At 49.7% G+C, this 18,029-nt stretch overlaps 1 protein-coding gene across 1 annotated transcript; it reads left to right on the top strand.

Moving 5' to 3' along the window:
• Positions 1-5,545: 5,545 nt before the first annotated feature.
• On the top strand, positions 5,546-17,750 carry rtbdn (retbindin). Its single transcript, XM_077010254.1, has 6 exons — positions 5,546-5,924; positions 6,483-6,668; positions 7,066-7,165; positions 8,540-8,668; positions 9,034-9,130; positions 16,663-17,750. The coding sequence occupies exons 2-6, from the start codon at positions 6,512-6,514 to the stop codon at positions 16,996-16,998; spliced, it is 819 nt and encodes a 272-aa protein (XP_076866369.1). The 5' UTR covers positions 5,546-5,924; positions 6,483-6,511; the 3' UTR covers positions 16,999-17,750.
• The last annotated feature ends 279 nt before the right edge of the window (positions 17,751-18,029 follow it).

Here is an 18,029-nt window from a genome sequence, read left to right as displayed (position 1 = left end):
ACGGCAGTTACATTAAACAGCCGGTCCACACTGTCAACGACACTTTCCACAACAAATTTACATGCGTGCGTGCATAAACACACACACACACACACAAACACACACACACACACACACACACACACACACACACACACACACACACACACACACACACACACACACACACACATAGCACACAGAAGACAGGTTGAGACAGAGAGATGAACAGATTGAAAATGGGAGGAGAGAGAGAAAGGAAGAGAAAGAATGGAGAGGTATAAGGAGGTCGAGCAGAATGGGGCGCAGTTGGGGATCCTATTTTAAGATGGGATAATCGCCTGGGATGGATCCGCCGTCTGGCTACCTTGGTCACACTAGCCCATTAAACACAGTTTCTCCCAGCCTGTTTGCACCACCTGGCCAACCCCCACCCTCCTCTCCACCCTGGAAGCCAGGACGGCTCAACAGCTCAGACCGCCACATCATGTGTGTCACCGCAAACGGGGATCCCGCCACGTTTGAGCGCCCGCACGTGTTGCGTTCTGTGCTGGTATGTTGGCTGCTGGTGGTTTGGGTGGTTCTGTTTTTTTACACAAGCATGGCCAGCTTTAAGAATCACAGGGGTGATGTTCCTGTTCAAATGTTTTAAATGCTAAAGATAAAAAAACACCTCTCAGAACACAGTGGGTTACATATTTGTGTGCACTGCAAACTTCTAAAGACACAGAGAGCATTGTAAAATATTACAGTGATTATATAATGATAAAATAGGGTGTTATATAAAAACAGCACAGCAAATTCTAACAAACAGCCAAAGTGCTATATCAGTCCCGGGTGAGAATGGTACTGGCCAATTCGTAGGTTATTATGTTTACTATCAGAATCAAAGCAAAATTACAGGTTTAGACCTGAACGGATAGTTCTGTACAGTACATGGTGAAATGTGGTGCAGACGTCATTTCAAAATAACTTGTGCAGCATGCAGAAGCATCAACATCCATGAGAGCAGGTCAGTGCTGTGGGGGTCAGTGCTGTGGGGGTCAGTGCTGTGAGGGTCAGTGCTGTGGGGGTCAGTGCTGTGGGGGTCAGTGCTGTGAGGGTCAGTGCTGTAAAGGTCAGTGCTGTGAGGGTCAGTGCTGTGGGGGTCAGTGCTGTGGGGGTCAGTGCTGTGAGGGTCAGTGCTGTGGGGGTCAGTGCTGTGGGGTCAGTGCTGTGGGGGTCAGTGCTGTGAGGGTCAGTGCTGTAAAGGTCAGTGCTGTGAGGGTCAGTGCTGTGAGGGTCAGTGCTGTGGGGGTCAGTGCTGTGAGGGTCAGTGCTGTAAAGGTCAGTGCTGTGGGGGTCAGTGCCGTGAGGGTCAGTGCTGTGGGGGTCAGTGCTGTGAGGGTCAGTGCTGTAAAGGTCAGTGCTGTGGGGGTCAGTGCCGTGAGGGTCAGTGCTGTGGGGGTCAGTGCTGTGAGGGTCAGTGCTGTAAAGGTCAGTGCTGTGGGGGTCAGTGCTGTGAGGATCAGTGCTGGAGGTCAGTGGTGGAGGTGAGTGTTGGAGGTCAGTGGTGGAAGTCAAGTCAGTATTGGAGGTCAGTGTTTGAGGTCAGTGGTGGAGGTTGGTGCTGGAGGTGAGTGTTGGACGTCAGTGTTGGAGGTCAGTGGTGGAAGTCAGTGTTGGAGGTCAGTGGTGGAAGTCAATGTTGGAGGTCAGTGGTGGAGGTCAGTGTTGGAGGTCAGTGGTGGAAGTCAGTGTTGGAGGGCTCAATGTTGGTGCTGGATGTCAGTTCTGAAACACAATGAAGTGAAACACAGGAGCAGGTGGCCATCTGCAAGAGCCTTTACCTTATAATCCCTGACACTAAGCTCAGCATAGTGTGTGTGTGTGTGTGTGTGTGTGTGTGTGTGTGTGTGTGTGTGTGGTGTCACCTGCTTTAAATAAGAATGTAGACAGCTGTCTGACATTGAACCATATTAAAAACAAATAAATTGTATGCAGAGTACAGTACAGTAAAATATATGTATGTTTACTTATTTATGTAGAGTAAAACACATACAAAATATTCTCCCTATAGCATGCCCTTAATTATGAGAGAACTCATTCTTTTAAACATAATAAAAAACATAAACATACATTTAATTTATTTAGTTTAATGTCATGCATGTCAGGTTCGTGATGTCACGTGATTCCTGTTTGACACGGATTCCCCGCACGCGCCCCTCCTGTAGCTCCTAATGAGTTAATAAGAGTTATCTGCTCCTGTCCTAATCCTCCACGCGCCGCTTCTCTATTCGCGAGCTCACTGACGCAACCCGGTATTAAGTGTGAAAGATTTGACGTGCTGTTCGACTTCAGGCGGGCCCGTTTATAAACTGGACTACCGCTGCAGGTTCTACCACTGCTCTCTGCACGACCAACAGGAGAGAAACGGGTCGCTACCGTAGGTTATGCGCACGTGAGTTTCCGTGGGTTTACCGAACTTCAGTGTCTAATAGAAGGATGGACACGGAGCCTACCGAACAGACCGTCCCCACCTCGGACACGCAGGACTCCGGCGTAACACGGACGGTTCGTGACGGGCCCCCCGCGCACCTGGTGGGCAGCACCATCGTCATCCTCTCCTCGTACGCCGTCTCCGCCATGGCCGTAAACTGCGGGGAAAAGATGCAGGAGCTTCAATCGAAGCCGAGCGAGAACTGACGGAGAGCCCCGCGAGCCAGTTACGACTTTAACGCAACTTTGAGGATCACGTCAAGAAAACTGCTGTTTGCTTCTGGAGGTCACAGCAACCGAGAAACGTGTGATTTCCAGCATGGACGCTGTCTTGAACGGTTTTGTGATTAATATTTAATATCATAGCAAGTGATTTGAAGCTATGATCGACAGATAACTGTGTGTACTGTGATTTAATGATGGGTGTAAATTAGATTGGATTGTCTAATTATCACTGTTCACACAAAACGAGTTCTATATATCAATGTACATAATCAACAGACTGGACTCTGTGTACTGTGAGGGTCACTGGTTTTTCTGAATACTTTAGACTGAACTTGGTGACATAATTTAACTGTAATAGACTGTCTCAGACATCAGACTGATTTTATGGTCATGTGACAGTATGGTGCATTGAAATAAATAAAGTCAGTTAACATGTAAATGTTACATTTACATTTACATTTACAAATGACTACATGATTAACTGCACCTCTGTACTCTACCACTAGGGGTCGCACAGCAGTCCAACTAAAGTTCAGGCCTGGGGACCACTGGCCTGCACAATTGCAGGTTGAGCACAGTTAGACGATCAATTAGCACAGATCTTTAGTGACAGGAGGCAAACCAGGGAATTACATTATATGAACTACAATATGGTAGTTTGTTATAGAGCATTATATGAACTACAGTAGTTTATTATAGGACATTATATAAACTACTGAGAGACTGGTGATTTGAAAGCAACGAGTTAAAGGAGATGAATATCACATTTAGGGAAAAACTCTAAGAAAAATCAGGCGCACAGGTTTCATGAAGGTTTCATATCATGTTATTATATATAAGCCATAATCGCCCTACTTTTCAAGTCAGTTTAGGTCCATATTGAAGTAAACTGACGCTTGCGGTAACCCAGGGCAGAGACGGGGGCGAACAGCCGGACTGTTCCGGGCCGTGCTGGTCCTGCTCTGAGCCTCCACACCTCGGGCACCAGGTCCTGCTCAATAGATGTTATTGTTCGTGTTCAGATGACCACACTGAAATGTTCTCAGTCTCTCGCTCAGCTCACCGTGATAATAAAACGGAGCGTGGGAAGCTTCCGTGTCAGGAGTGTTGTCCCGGTTACCAAACCAACCCCCCCGTCCTTGACACACTCTGAACACGTCCTGCAATTGAGCTCCTTCTGCCACTGAAACACTTTGGTAAGTTTAAGATGGACACTTTAGAAACCAGTGCAAGAAATGTAAAAGAAAACCAAAGCTCTAGTGGATGGGAGTGTTAGGGGGCTCCACAATAATACGGCCCTAGAACTTGGTCAACAATAAAATCTGAGTGGGGAGAAATGAATGTAAAAATGTCACAAGAGGATCATTAATATTAATGAAATCATAAGATAAATACCATTAACAATAAAGACAAAAAGATTAATACAATCTATAAGCCAGAAATGAGAGAGTTGAACGTTGTCACCGAGTGAATGAGGGAGCAGGCGGTGTGGTGATTAAAGCCACATCTTTACTGTCCGCCACGTAGAGAGGACCACAACAGAGAATAAGGCAGGAGCGCGGGACACACACGCATGCTAGCAGAGAGGGAGGTGTGTGTTTAGCAGCTGGTGCGGTGTGTGTCATCTCAGACGGTCTCTCTGGAAGAGGACACTGCTCAGCACTGGCTGGACCTGTGGGGTTAAATAATGACAGAGGGAACAGGGAAGAGGGGGTGATAACTGAATGAGTGATAATAGGTGATTGGGAAGGGGGGAGGAGTGAGTGTGGTGTGGGCGTGGGTGTGGGCGTGTCCCTCTGAGAGTGGGGCCGGCCTACCGTGACAAATATACATCAGAGAGCGATGATGATGAGAGTGAGTTCATCAGATCAGCAACAGTCAAAACAGTTCTCAAGTGGTAAAGATAAAGTGAGAAGTGTTTTAAATAAAGTGTGTTGAAATGTTTTAATAGCTGTGATCTTTAAGACAAACTGATTTAACATGTATGGGTTCTGTCTGAGTTAAATACCAAGACGTGTTTTTATCATTATTTATCAAAATATAACAGTTTACTTGGTCTGTTCTTATTTAAAAACAGATGATTAAACATATGCCAATTGTAATTACCCAAGGACCTTTTATTTAAATATTTAAAGCACTTAATTTAAATATGTATGAAAATCCTATCAACACAGCATTTTCTCCGGTATTTTAAGATGTCGTGACAGGCCCCATGTTCTCCAATTATGTAGGCCCTATTTACATATCCCAGCCCTCACTAACTAAAATGTATTTTAGAATATACACTTTGTGATACTGAGAGACAACCCACTTTGCTAAATCGCCTTAATAAGAGTGAGAAACCGTGTCTTCCGATTAAAGCCTCACTCTAGTTTTGTATTTAGGTCGCTCGCCGTCTGGTGTCAACCCGCCCGGATGCCACGCGTCTGATCTCAAGACTGGTGTCAGATTAGCGCAGATAAGGCACGACCCAAAGAACACCTCTCTAAAGTACCACGTTATAACTCCTGAATGTGCATCGTGATCCCTTGATTAACATTTCTTTTAGCGTATGTTATTTATTTTAGCTGTGATAACATCTTGAATGCATTGCACCCGCTGTTATGAGCAGGGGAAATCCTGTATGTTTTAGCTACACTGTTAATGCTGACCTGTGCAGAGACGAGAGCACGAGACGAGACACCGGTGCACGTGACGCAGCAGGACCTGGTGAGGCGCGCGCTGTGCAGTCGTCTGGTGACAAGGACGCGTCGTTCATAACTGGTTCCTGCAAAGCACGCAGGTTTACGGGTGGCGCTCTGTGGCTTTCGTGTCTTCATATGGACCCACTTGCATTGTGTGGTGTCATGTACCGTTTATTGCACGTCGCCTAAAAACAAAGGCGTTTTATTTACTGTTATTTAAGAGCCTTGCACATATATTTGCGCGTGCGTGTGTATGTAAGAGAGAGAGAGAGAGAGAGAGAGAGAGAGAGAGATCGTAATGAGTGGGAGGGCTAGAGATGTCCTTCCCTAAGCCAGCGAGAAAAACTTGAAGTGAGATCGTAATTGACAGCATCCCCCGAGGGGAGAGAGAGAGAGAGAGAGAGAGAGAGAGAGATCATAATGAGTGGGAGGGAGATGATGGTAATTGACATCATCTCCCGAGGAGAGATCACAGAACACAGAACTCAGAGCGAAGCGCGCGTTGTAGCGGACAGGACCGTACACCGTGAGTGGCACCGATCCGTTTACACGAGTCAGGTATGACGCACGTCTGTAATAGCCGCTTCTTTTGTGCTTTATTTATACTTTTTTAACGAAATGGGGGTTTTAAAGATGGCAGACTTGTGGTCTTCCACGGAGGTTAAACAGCGCGTGAAGAGACTCGCATTTAATTCTCTGTTGATGTTTCCGCCGTTATCCTCTTATGTATTAACACACTGAAAGTATTGAGGTCGGAGTTCACAAGAGCACCTTACACGCTACAGTTGTTTTGCAATTGTAAAGTTGGTTTGAGTGGTTTCTTGTATCCCATCTCGTACACATGTGGTGCTGGACGAGTGATTAGGGAGATCAGATGGGTTCTAGCTTTCATTCAGGGATTTTGTGCCGTCAGTATTGGTCTATGGTCCGAGTCCACGTTTAAACGCGCTATACATCACCCGAGATGTTCAGACCACCGACGCTCTGCACCTATTTCTCGTTATAAAGTAATTTCGCAATTTTGGGTCATGTGTAAATAACAAATTTTGGGGACATCGTAAACATCTTAAAACATCACAGCCAGTAGCGATGTTCATTCCTTTATTGCTATCCAAGGTGCTCTACAGTCCGTGGTCTGGGGAGAAATGGGCGTTCCCAGAGCGCTGGTGGGCGTCGCCTGGGTCGCGAGCTGCCTGCTAAAGCTTGTTTGCTGTCAGGAAGGGGCGTGTCTGCAGGACGGCCGGCACAAAGCCACGCCCAGTCCGGAGCCGTATTTGACAGAATGCTCGTTGTACATGGAGAGTGAGTATATGTTCTCTTATGATTTATATTTGTGTCTGTCCAAAGCAAACAGAACACACGAGATGAGAACCACACTGAAAGGAAATTACAGCTAAACTATAAATTACAGCTAAAACATTCATTTTAAAATCAACACAGTTGTTTCATTTTTTTTACCTCAAACCTAAAAATGAGTCTCTGCAGTTTGGATGTGTATATTGTGTCTCTGGTCTAATGTACCAGCATAAAGAAGAAAACGAAGCACTATCGTAAGTCACTCTGAATGAGACTGTAGGACACATACTAGATTCAGAAGAAGCTCGTGAAAAATGTTTTTGCCTGCTTCTGTGTCTTGTCCCATCTTCTCTCTCCCTCTCTCCATTTGTTTCTCTCCCTCTCTTTCGTTTTCGTCCGTCAGACGCTTGTTGCTCAGAGCAGGACATCGAAGATCTCACTGCTCCCCCTGCTGGCGGTCCTGATATAGCACCCTGGGACAGGTGCGGCGCTCTCAGTGCAGCGTAAGTGACTCTCCCCGGCCAGGGCAGCAGGACAGAGTCCAGGGCAACCGCCACCAGGCCAGCAGGGGGCACCCTTGTGCTCACAAACATTAAACTACGGGGGGGGAGGGGGGCACATCAATTTAACCTGTACAGACTCTAGAAGCTCAGTTGAACTGGTTGTACTGGAGATGAGTAAGGACACTGGACACATGGCACTGCAGGATAGGCCATTCCCAGAAGCCCCGCTGGGAAGCCCTGTCTTCCTGCCTTGTGATTGGCTGTAGGCCGAAGCCCACCTTGTCCTAGCATCTGTCCCTGTGCCTCATACTCAGGACATTTACAGGATGTGGTATACTAAGTTTGTGGTATGTATATATATCTAAGAATTTCTGGACAAAGAGTTAAATTTTACTGATTTTACTGACACATCCGATCTGATATTTCTGTTCATTTTTCTATACCAACACATTTCTGCAAATGATTACATGCCTTTAACGTGTCCAAAACCACATATCTGCTCACACACAGGTGAAAAGCCGACTGGAATATTTCACTCGGACAGCTGAACTTCCTGCTCACCCTTGTGTTCTCATTCCACTTCCTGTCCTTTTATTCAATTTCCTGTCTGCTCTTACGTTCAGACCTGACATTCCCAGCATGCCGAGAGAGAAGTAAAAAAACCTGGCGTTCCTCTACCAGTGAGGTCTTGAACGTAGGACACTAAGACATTTCCAGTTCCTCATGTGCTCTAGTAGAGAGGGAGATGGTGTCTGGCGTTCCTCTACCAGTGAGGTCTTGAACGTAGGACACTAAGACATTTCCAGTTCCTCATGTGCTCTAGTAGAGAGGGAGATGGTGTCTGGCGTTCCTCTACCAGTGAGGTCTTGAACGTAGGACACTAAGACATTTCCAGTTCCTCATGTGCTCTAGTAGAGAGGGAGATGGTGTCTGGCGTTCCTCTACCAGTGAGGGCTGATTTCCTGGCAGCAGGGTCAGAGATTAGAGGCCAAGGGTCATGAAAAAAAGCTGCATCAGTAAGGGCATGTGGGAGGCTTGAGCACTGATGGTAAACTGGTCTGTTCTGGTCTGTACTGGTCTGTTCTGGTCTGTAATGTGGAGCATAAAAGTGTAAATGCTTCTGGCAATTACAGGCTCTGAATGCAAGAAATACAGTTCCATTAATTTCATAATAAAGATTAAAATCTTTTGTGCCGTACATATAGGTCTGACTCAAATTGCTGGGCCAAGCATATAGCAATAGATTTCAGCAATTGCCCAGAGCATATAACCCTGAATGAGTTTAATTTCTATGATTACCTCTCTCTCTCTCTCTCTCTCTCTCTCTCTCTCTCTCTCTCTCTCTCTCTCTCTCTCTCTCTCTCTCTCCTGTAGTTGTACATCATTCCTGAAGAGAGTCGTCTGCTTCCACCGTTGCTCTCCTGATGCTGCTCACTGGCCACACCCCCAGCGTGACTCCTCCCTCAAAGCGGTGCCTCTGTGCCACAGCTTCTGCAGAGATTGGTGAGGCCACACCCCTTAATGGTCACACCAAATCTCTGTGACACAGGGCTCCAGCCAGTCACCTTCTGCAGAGATTGGTGAGGCCACACCCCTTAATGGTCACACCAAATCTCTGTGACACAGGGCTCCAGCCAGTCACCTTCTCTGGCCTTCATGCGTTGTAACTATTAGCTACGGGTAAATGATACATCACTGTGTCCCCCTGTAATAGTGATTATAGATCTGTGTGCCCAACATTTAGCCTTTATTACACCAGTTACCTTTAAAGATGCAATATATTATTCAGACCTTTTAGGTTCTTGAGAGTTTTTTTGGGGGGGAGGAGTTCCAGAAATGACGTGAGCTCTGCCGTCTCTCCCTGTCAGGTATGACGCTTGCGAGACGGACCTGACGTGTGCGCGGGAGTGGGCCGTCGACCCCAGGGGATTCAACTGTACGGGAAGCTGCGTTCCTTACCGACAGGTACCCACTGCTCACCTGGTCACGTGCGGACACGTGAAACACGTGTGAATCCAAGCCAGAGAGGGAGTGGAGACAAATCAGCACATTCTGGCTGTAGAGGATGTAGTTTGATACGTGTGACCTCCAGATACAAACGTCCGTGATAACCGGTGAAGTTGCAGTGCTCATCAGAACGAACTGAGCGACAAAAGTATTAGATTGAGGAATCAATTTTCAGTGTTTCTGCACAGTCTGACCCCCTGGTCTGTAGATGTGCTATGGCTATGATTAGACTGAGAAGTGGTCAGAGGAGAGGAGAGGAGAGGAGAGGAGAGGGGAGGAGAGGGGAGGAGAGGAGAGGAGAGGAGAGGAGAGGGGAGGGGAGGAGAGGAGAGGGGAGGAGAGGAGAGGAGAGGAGAGGGGAGGAGAGGAGAGGGGAGGGGAGGAGAGGAGAGGGGAGGAGAGGAGAGGGGAGGGGAGGAGAGGGGAGGAGAGGGGAGGAGAGGAGAGGAGAGGGGAGGAGAGGAGAGGGGAGGGGAGGGGAGGGGAGGAGAGGGGAGGAGAGGGGAGGAGAGGAGAGGAGAGGGGAGGAGAGGGGAGGGGAGGAGAGGAGAGGGGAGGAGAGGGGAGGAGAGGGGAGGGGAGGAGAGGAGAGGGGAGGAGAGGGGAGGAGAGGAGAGGGGAGGAGAGGAGAGGAGAGGAGAGGGGAGGAGAGGAGAGGGGAGGGGAGGAGAGGAGAGGAGAGGGGAGGAGAGGGGAGGAGAGGAGAGGGGAGGGGAGGAGAGGGGAGGAGAGGGGAGGAGAGGAGAGGAGAGGGGAGGAGAGGAGAGGGGAGGGGAGGGGAGGGGAGGAGAGGGGAGGAGAGGGGAGGAGAGGAGAGGGGAGGAGAGGAGAGGGGAGGAGAGGGGAGGGGAGGAGAGGAGAGGGGAGGAGAGGGGAGGAGAGGGGAGGGGAGGAGAGGAGAGGGGAGGAGAGGAGAGGGGAGGGCTTTGACCCAACACTGGGCTTTGACCCAGCAAGAACTTTTTTCCAGACCACTGCATCTAGACTCTCTCTCTCTCTCTCTCTCTCTCTCTCTCTCTCCCTCTCTCTCTCTCTCTCTTCTTCTCTCTCTCACTCCCTCTCTCTTTCTCCCTCCCAAAACACAGACCTATTCACACTGAGCCGCCCCTGTCAGTTCACATTATTCATAATTTCTAACCCCAATAGCAAAACATATATGTGCATGTGTGTGTGTGTGTGTGTGTGTGTGTGTGTGTGTGTGTGTGTGATGGAGAAAGGGAGAGGGAAAGAGAGAGAGAGAGAGACTGATTAAAGCAGTCTATAGGACTAAAAATGGCTAGCAAACAAACACATGAAAATGGGCCGGTCTGAGTGGCTGTGGCCAACAGGTTAACGTGGTGAGATGTCAAAAGGGTTCTGACCCGCAGGAGAAAGAGAGATCATATTACACCTGCACTCCACTCACTGCACTGGTTACCTGTCAGCTTTAGAATAGAGTTTAAGGTTCTTATCAATATTTTTAAAATGTCTTCATGGTCTTGCTCCTCTTTACCTCAGTGAAATGATGGTTAGATATGTTCCAGTCAGGTCTCTCAGGTAATCAAACAGTAATCTACTGGTGATTCCTAAAAGCCGATTAAAGATTGGTGAGGGGTTTTTTAGCCACTATGGCCCAAAGCTCTGGAACTCTCTTCCTGAAGAGCTCAGAGGCATTTCATCACTGCACAGCTTCAAGAAGAGTTTCAAAACCTTCCTCTTTAGATCCGCTTTTAGTTAAACTTTGTCTCTCTCCTCAGCAGAAACTTATTGCAGAGGTTGTGACTTCACTCCTGGTACGTGTATACACAGGCAACGCCAGACGCAGTTCATAGGGAACTGTCAGGATCAGGGGATCTAACTCGACAAGAGTCGAGAGGTTTGGCGGTCGAACTCCATGGGGGGAGGGGGGGGGTATACAGGTGGCACCATTGGTGGTTACCAGGCAGGGTAACTGAGTGATTGGGAGTTTCACCCTCGGCTGGGAGTCGAGCACCAGGTGGGCGTGCATAACTGTGGGCCGACGAGCACACAGTTCGCATAAAACCAGTGAGAGTGAAGGTCGCGCTCTGTGTGAGAGTGAGTAGCTAACTCTGTTCCCGATTATTATTATCTTATTTACTTTACTTTTTGACATTATTTTATCTACTTAAATTTTATGTTATTTTAATATTTATTTTATTACATCATTACTTTTATTATATAATTTGTATGTTTGTTTCCTTTTTATCTTTAATTTCTTTTAACATTTTCTTTTTGTCTTATCTTTGCTTATACTGTTTCTTTTTATTTATTCTGTAAAGCACTGAGTTGCATGTATGTATGAAAGGTGCTATGCAAATAAAGATTATTATTATTATTATTATTATTATTATTATTATTATTAATAATAATAATAATAATAATAAAAGTCAAATTTATTTTTATAGCACTTTTCACAACACATGTTGTCAGAGCCGGAGTGGCTAATCGGGAGATTCGGGAGGATTCCCGATGTGCCAGCTCATGTCAGTCTCTAGTTTGGCCCGATTGGGAGGGAAAAATAATTTTGGGCCGGATTTGGGCATGAAACTCCCGGGCTGAAAAAGGGGCCCACTCCGGCCCTGTCTGTTGTCACAAAGCAGCTTTACAATCGTATGGGTCCAGATCCCTAATGAGCAAGCCAACGGTGACAGTGGCGAGGAAAAACTGGGGAACCCATCCTCCCGTTAGCACAAGTCCGTGGTCGTTAGCACAAGTCCGGTCGCAGGGTGGTTCTACAGTTCTACAGTAGTAGTAAAGGTTCTTGTTCCTCGGCCAAGTAGTCACAGTCCCTTCGGTGCAGATGGTGACTAGGACCCACAGGACTAGGACTCACAGGACTCACAGGACTTACAGGACTTACAGGACTCACAGTAAATCTTTACATCAGTCTTATGTTGCATTCGCTGCAACTTCAGAATATTGTGTTGATTTCTAAGAATACAGCTGGTTTCTATAAATATCACCCCAGCCATCTTCCTGCCACGTTGATGAAATGGGATGATGATGTAAGAACGGTCTAAGATGCTAATGTCACATTAACACCAGACGAAACAGGAAGAGAGTGTGTCAGACCGTCAGCTACACACTCACCTTCCTTTAGATGTCACTGACGTATCCAAGCAATGTGTGGTTGCCGGGAAACCAAGACTGCTTTGGAATTCGTTTAGAAATTCGATCAGCTTAGTAACCCGATGCCACGCAGGAGACCCGGTAGTCAGGACGGAGTCGGGACGGAGACTTCTGGTGCTGCCGGAGAGACGATGACTCAGTGGGCTCATTTCTGATAAAGAAGGGGCCAGACTGAAGGCCATGGAGGGTCCTGTGAGGAGGACGGCCCTGGAGGGGAGACCCAGCCGTCATCCTGACCTGCGGGACCCGCGGGACAGTCTGGAGAGCAGGACACACTCAATGAGAGAAAGCGTATCTAAAATGAGTTTGACCCAGAGGTGACTGTTCCTGATCATAACACCACACATACAACTGTGTGTGTGTGTGTGTGTGTGTGTGTGTGTGTGTGTGTGTGTGTGTGTGTGTGTGTGTGTGTGTGTGTGTGTGTGAAGAAACGAGAGAGCAAGAGAGTTGTCATGGAGAAACCTAGTGATGCTTTATCTCAGTTTTAAGTAACAAAAAGTGAAAAAGAGAGAAAACTAACACAGAGTAGAGGATAAAGAAAGAGAAATAGAGTGAGAGGGAGGGAGATATAGAAGTAGAGGGAGAGAGAGAGTGAGATATAGAAGTAGAGAGAGAGGGAGAGAGAAGGGAAAGAGGGAGAGAGAGAGAGAGAGAGGGAGTGGGGGACAGAGAGAGCGGACACTGAGCTTTAAACAGTCGTTTGGCGAACCCGAAGCTCCTTCCAGCAATTTGTGGTTGCTACGGAGAGCACAAACCCCGCCCCCTTTGGATGCTTCAGTGAAGAGGGAGCGGAGACGCTTCAGGACGGAGCATCACTCCACCCTCCATAATGCTGCTACGCCCTCAGACGCTTCAGGACGGAGCATCACTCCACCCTCCATAATGCTGCTACGCCCTCAGACGCTTCAGGACGGAGCATCACTCCACCCTCCATAATGCTGCTACGCCCTCAGACGCTTCAGGACGGAGCATCACTCCACCCTCCATAATGCTGCTACGCCCTCAGACGCTTCAGGACGGAGCATCACTCCACCCTCCATAATGCTGCTACGCCCTCAGACGCTTCAGGACGGAGCATCACTCCACCCTCCATAATGCTGCTACGCCCTCAGACGCTTCAGGAGGGAGCATCACTCCACCCTCCATACTGCTGCTACGCCCTCAGACGCTTCAGGACGGAGCATCACTCCACCCTCCATAATGCTGCTACGCCCTCAGACGCTTCAGGACGGAGCATCACTCCACCCTCCATAATGCTGCTACGCCCTCAGACGCTTCAGGACGGAGCATCACTCCACCCTCCATAATGCTGCTACGCCCTCAGACGCTTCAGGACGGAGCATCACTCCACCCTCCATAATGCTGCTACGCCCTCAGACGCTTCAGGACGGAGCATCACTCCACCCTCCATAATGCTGCTACGCCCTCAGACGCTTCAGGACGGAGCATCACTCCACCCTCCATAATGCTGCTACGCCCTCAGACGCTTCAGGACGGAGCATCACTCCACCCTCCATAATGCTGATACGCCCTCAGACGCTTCAGGAGGGAGCATCACTCCACCCTCCATACTGCTGCTACGCCCTCAGACGCTTCAGGACGGACCATCACTCCACCCTCCATAATGCTGCTACGCCCTCAGACGCTTCAGGACGGAGCATCACTCCACCCTCCATAATGCTGCTACGCCCTCAGACGCTTCAGGAGGGAGCATCACTCCACCCTCCATACTGCTGCTATGCCCTCAGACGCTTCAGGACGGAGCATCACTCCACCCTCCATAATGCTGCTACGCCCTCAGACGCTTCAGGACGGAGCATCACTCCACCCTCCATACTGCTGCTACGCCCTCAGACGCTTCAGGACGGAGCATCACTCCACCCTCCATAATGCTGCTACGCCCTCAGACGCTTCAGGAGGGAGCATCACTCCACCCTCCATAATGCTGCTACGCCCTCAGACGCTTCAGGAGGGAGCATCACTCCACCCTCCATAATGCTGCTACGCCCTCAGACGCTTCAGGAGGGAGCATCACTCCACCCTCCATAATGCTGCTACGCCCTCAGACGCTTCAGGACGGAGCATCACTCCACCCTCCATAATGCTGCTACGCCCTCAGACGCTTCAGGACGGAGCATCACTCCACCCTCCATAATGCTGCTACGCCCTCAGACGCTTCAGGAGGGAGCATCACTCCACCCTCCATAATGCTGCTACGCCCTCAGACGCTTCAGGAGGGAGCATCACTCCACCCTCCATAATGCTGCTACGCCCTCAGACGCTTCAGGACGGAGCATCACTCCACCCTCCATAATGCTGCTACGCCCTCAGACGCTTCAGGAGGGAGCATCACTCCACCCTCCATAATGCCGCTACGCCCTCAGACGCTTCAGGAGGGAGCATCACTCCACCCTCCATAATGCTGCTACGCCCTCAGACGCTTCAGGACGGAGCATCACTCCACCCTCCATAATGCTGCTACGCCCTCAGACGCTTCAGGAGGGAGCATCACTCCACCCTCCATACTGCTGCTACGCCCTCAGACGCTTCAGGACGGAGCATCACTCCACCCTCCATAATGCTGCTACGCCCTCAGACGCTTCAGGACGGAGCATCACTCCACCCTCCATAATGCTGCTACGCCCTCAGACGCTTCAGGACGGAGCATCACTCCACCCTCCATAATGCTGCTACGCCCTCAGACGCTTCAGGAGGGAGCATCACTCCACCCTCCATAATGCTGCTACGCCCTCAGACGCTTCAGGACGGAGCATCACTCCACCCTCCATAATGCTGCTACGCCCTCAGACGCTTCAGGACGGAGCATCACTCCACCCTCCATAATGCTGCTACGCCCTCAGACGCTTCAGGACGGAGCATCACTCCACCCTCCATAATGCTGCTACGCCCTCAGACGCTTCAGGAGGGAGCATCACTCCACCCTCCATAATGCTGCTACGCCCTCAGACGCTCCAGGAGGGAGCATCACTCCACCCTCCATAATGCTGCTACGCCCTCAGACGCTCCAGGAGGGAGCATCACTCCACTCTCCATAATGCTGCTACGCCCTCAGACGCTTCAGGACGGAGCATCACTCCACCCTCCATAATGCTGCTACGCCCTCAGACGCTTCAGGACGGAGCATCACTCCACCCTCCATAATGCTGCTACGCCCTCAGACGCTTCAGGACGGACCATCACTCCACCCTCCATAATGCTGCTACGCCCTCAGACGCTTCAGGACGGAGCATCACTCCACCCTCCATAATGCTGCTACGCCCTCAGACGCTTCAGGACGGAGCATCACTCCACCCTCCATAATGCTGCTACGCCCTCAGACGCTTCAGGACGGAGCATCACTCCACCCTCCATAATGCTGCTACGCCCTCAGACGCTTCAGGACGGAGCATCACTCCACCCTCCATAATGCTGCTACGCCCTCAGACGCTTCAGGACGGAGCATCACTCCACCCTCCATAATGCTGCTACGCCCTCAGACGCTTCAGGACGGAGCATCACTCCACCCTCCATAATGCTGCTACGCCCTCAGACGCTTCAGGAGGGAGCATCACTCCACCCTCCATAATGCTGCTACGCCCTCAGACGCTTCAGGACGGAGCATCACTCCACCCTCCATAATGCTGCTACGTCCTCAGACGCTTCAGGACGGAGCATCACTCCACCCTCCATAATGCTGCTACGCCCTCAGACGCTTCAGGACGGAGCATCACTCCACCCTCCATAATGCTGCTACGCGCTCAGACGCTTCAGGACGGAGCTTCACTCCACCCTCCATAATGCTGCTACGCCCTCAGACGCTTCAGGACGGAGCATCACTCCACCCTCCATAATGCTGCTACGCCCTCAGACGCTTCAGGACGGAGCATCACTCCACCCTCCATAATGCTGCTACGCCCTCAGACGCTTCAGGACGGAGCATCACTCCACCCTCCATAATGCTGCTACGCCCTCAGACGCTTCAGGACGGAGCATCACTCCACCCTCCATAATGCTGCTACGCCCTCAGACGCTTCAGGACGGAGCATCACTCCACCCTCCATAATGCTGCTACGCCCTCAGACGCTTCAGGACGGAGCATCACTCCACCCTCCATAATGCTGCTACGCCCTCAGACGCTTCAGCACCGCTTCTATACCCACTCATATATCTCTCAGTAAAACCCAAAGAGCCTTTTGTCTGTGCCTCATACTTCATTATGTGTGATGGATCATGAAGGTAACATGTAATAACATAAAGTAATGTGTGTGTGTGTGTGTGTGTGTGTGTGTGTGTGTGTGTGTGTGTGTGTGTGTGTGTGTGTGTGTGTGTGTGTGTGTGTGTGTGTGTTTAATGTGTAGATGTACCAGCATGGGCGAGACCTCTGTGAGAGTCTTTGGGGCGACGCCTTTATGACGGTGGAGGATGAAGCTGGTGAGGTAGACGGGGTCGAAGGTCAGGGTTGCGGCTGCCTGACACTTAGTCCCTCGGACCAAGAGGTCATAGCTGCCCTGAGAGCCCAGAGAGACAACCCGGAAGAGCTCGACACCACCAAGCACGGCCTGCCGCAGTACCGTGCGCCCTGCACACACACGTCTGCAGCGCCCCCACAGGCCTGGAGGAGTAACGACAACGCGGTGCTGCGCAAACGCTCGCTCCCGGGCCCCGACACCGAGGGCAGCGCCAGCGGCTTCTAGAATCACCAGTCATTCCAGAAGAGGCTCCACAATCGCCAACGCTCCTGAAACGGAACACAGCAATGTTCTAGAACACAGTGTGGATTTGGTCTTCTAGAAATATGCATATCACTATATTACAACAGCTGTTCTCCGCATCCGGTCTAGCAGTAATTCATTTAGGTCATATATACAAACTGTACCTGTAACTTTAACTCTATAACTGTACCAAAACTGTATCCATGATTGTACCCATAACTGTAACTGTGAGTTAATCCATAACTAACTGTAACTGTGCTCATAACTACACCATATCTCCCAGTAGCTGAACATCAGGTGGCTCTTCAGAGTTTAGTGTAGTATCAGACTAGTGTAGTATCTCCACCTGAATTATATAACAGCACCTCCACCCAAACAGAGCATGTAGTGCTCACTAGTATGTGTGGGATGACCGTGTTTCTGTAAGTGTAGCAGTAGTGAGCATTGACCCAACACAACTAGATCACAGTCCCATCCCCACACACAACAGTGTAGGAACAGAGCCTACACCACCAACATACACCTACAGCCTACACCACCAACATACACCTACAGCCTACACCACCAACATACACCTCCAGCTTACACCACCAACCTACACCTACAGCCTACACCACCAACATACACCTACAGCTTACACCACCAACCTACACCTACAGCCTACACCACCAACATACACCTACAGCCTACACCACCAACCTACACCTACAGCCTACACCACCAACATACACCTACAGCCTACATCACCAACATACACCTACAGCCTACACCACCAACATACACCTACAGCCTACACCACCAACATACACCTACAGCCTACATCACCAACATACACCTACAGCCTACACCACCAACATACACCTACAGCCTACACCACCAACATACACCTACAGCCTACACCACCAACATACACCTACAGCCTACATCACCAACATACACCTACAGCCTACACCACCAACATACACCTACAGCTTACACCACCAACCTACACCTACAGCCTACACCACCAACAT

This window comes from Brachyhypopomus gauderio, chromosome 6 (assembly GCF_052324685.1).
Source record: "Brachyhypopomus gauderio isolate BG-103 chromosome 6, BGAUD_0.2, whole genome shotgun sequence".
Taxonomy (NCBI): Eukaryota; Metazoa; Chordata; class Actinopteri; order Gymnotiformes; family Hypopomidae; genus Brachyhypopomus; species Brachyhypopomus gauderio.
This window is presented reverse-complemented; position numbering and strand designations above follow the sequence as displayed.

Coding starts and splice junctions, on each gene's coding strand:
- rtbdn (XM_077010254.1), top strand. CDS start 6,512: ATGGGCGTTCCCAGAGCGCTGGTGGGCGTCGCCTGGGTCGCGAGCTGC. Junction 6,669..7,065: donor ATGCTCGTTGTACATGGAGA/GTGAGTATATGT, acceptor TTCGTCCGTCAG/ACGCTTGTTGCTCAGAGCAG. Junction 7,166..8,539: donor TGCGGCGCTCTCAGTGCAGC/GTAAGTGACTCT, acceptor TCTCTCCTGTAG/TTGTACATCATTCCTGAAGA.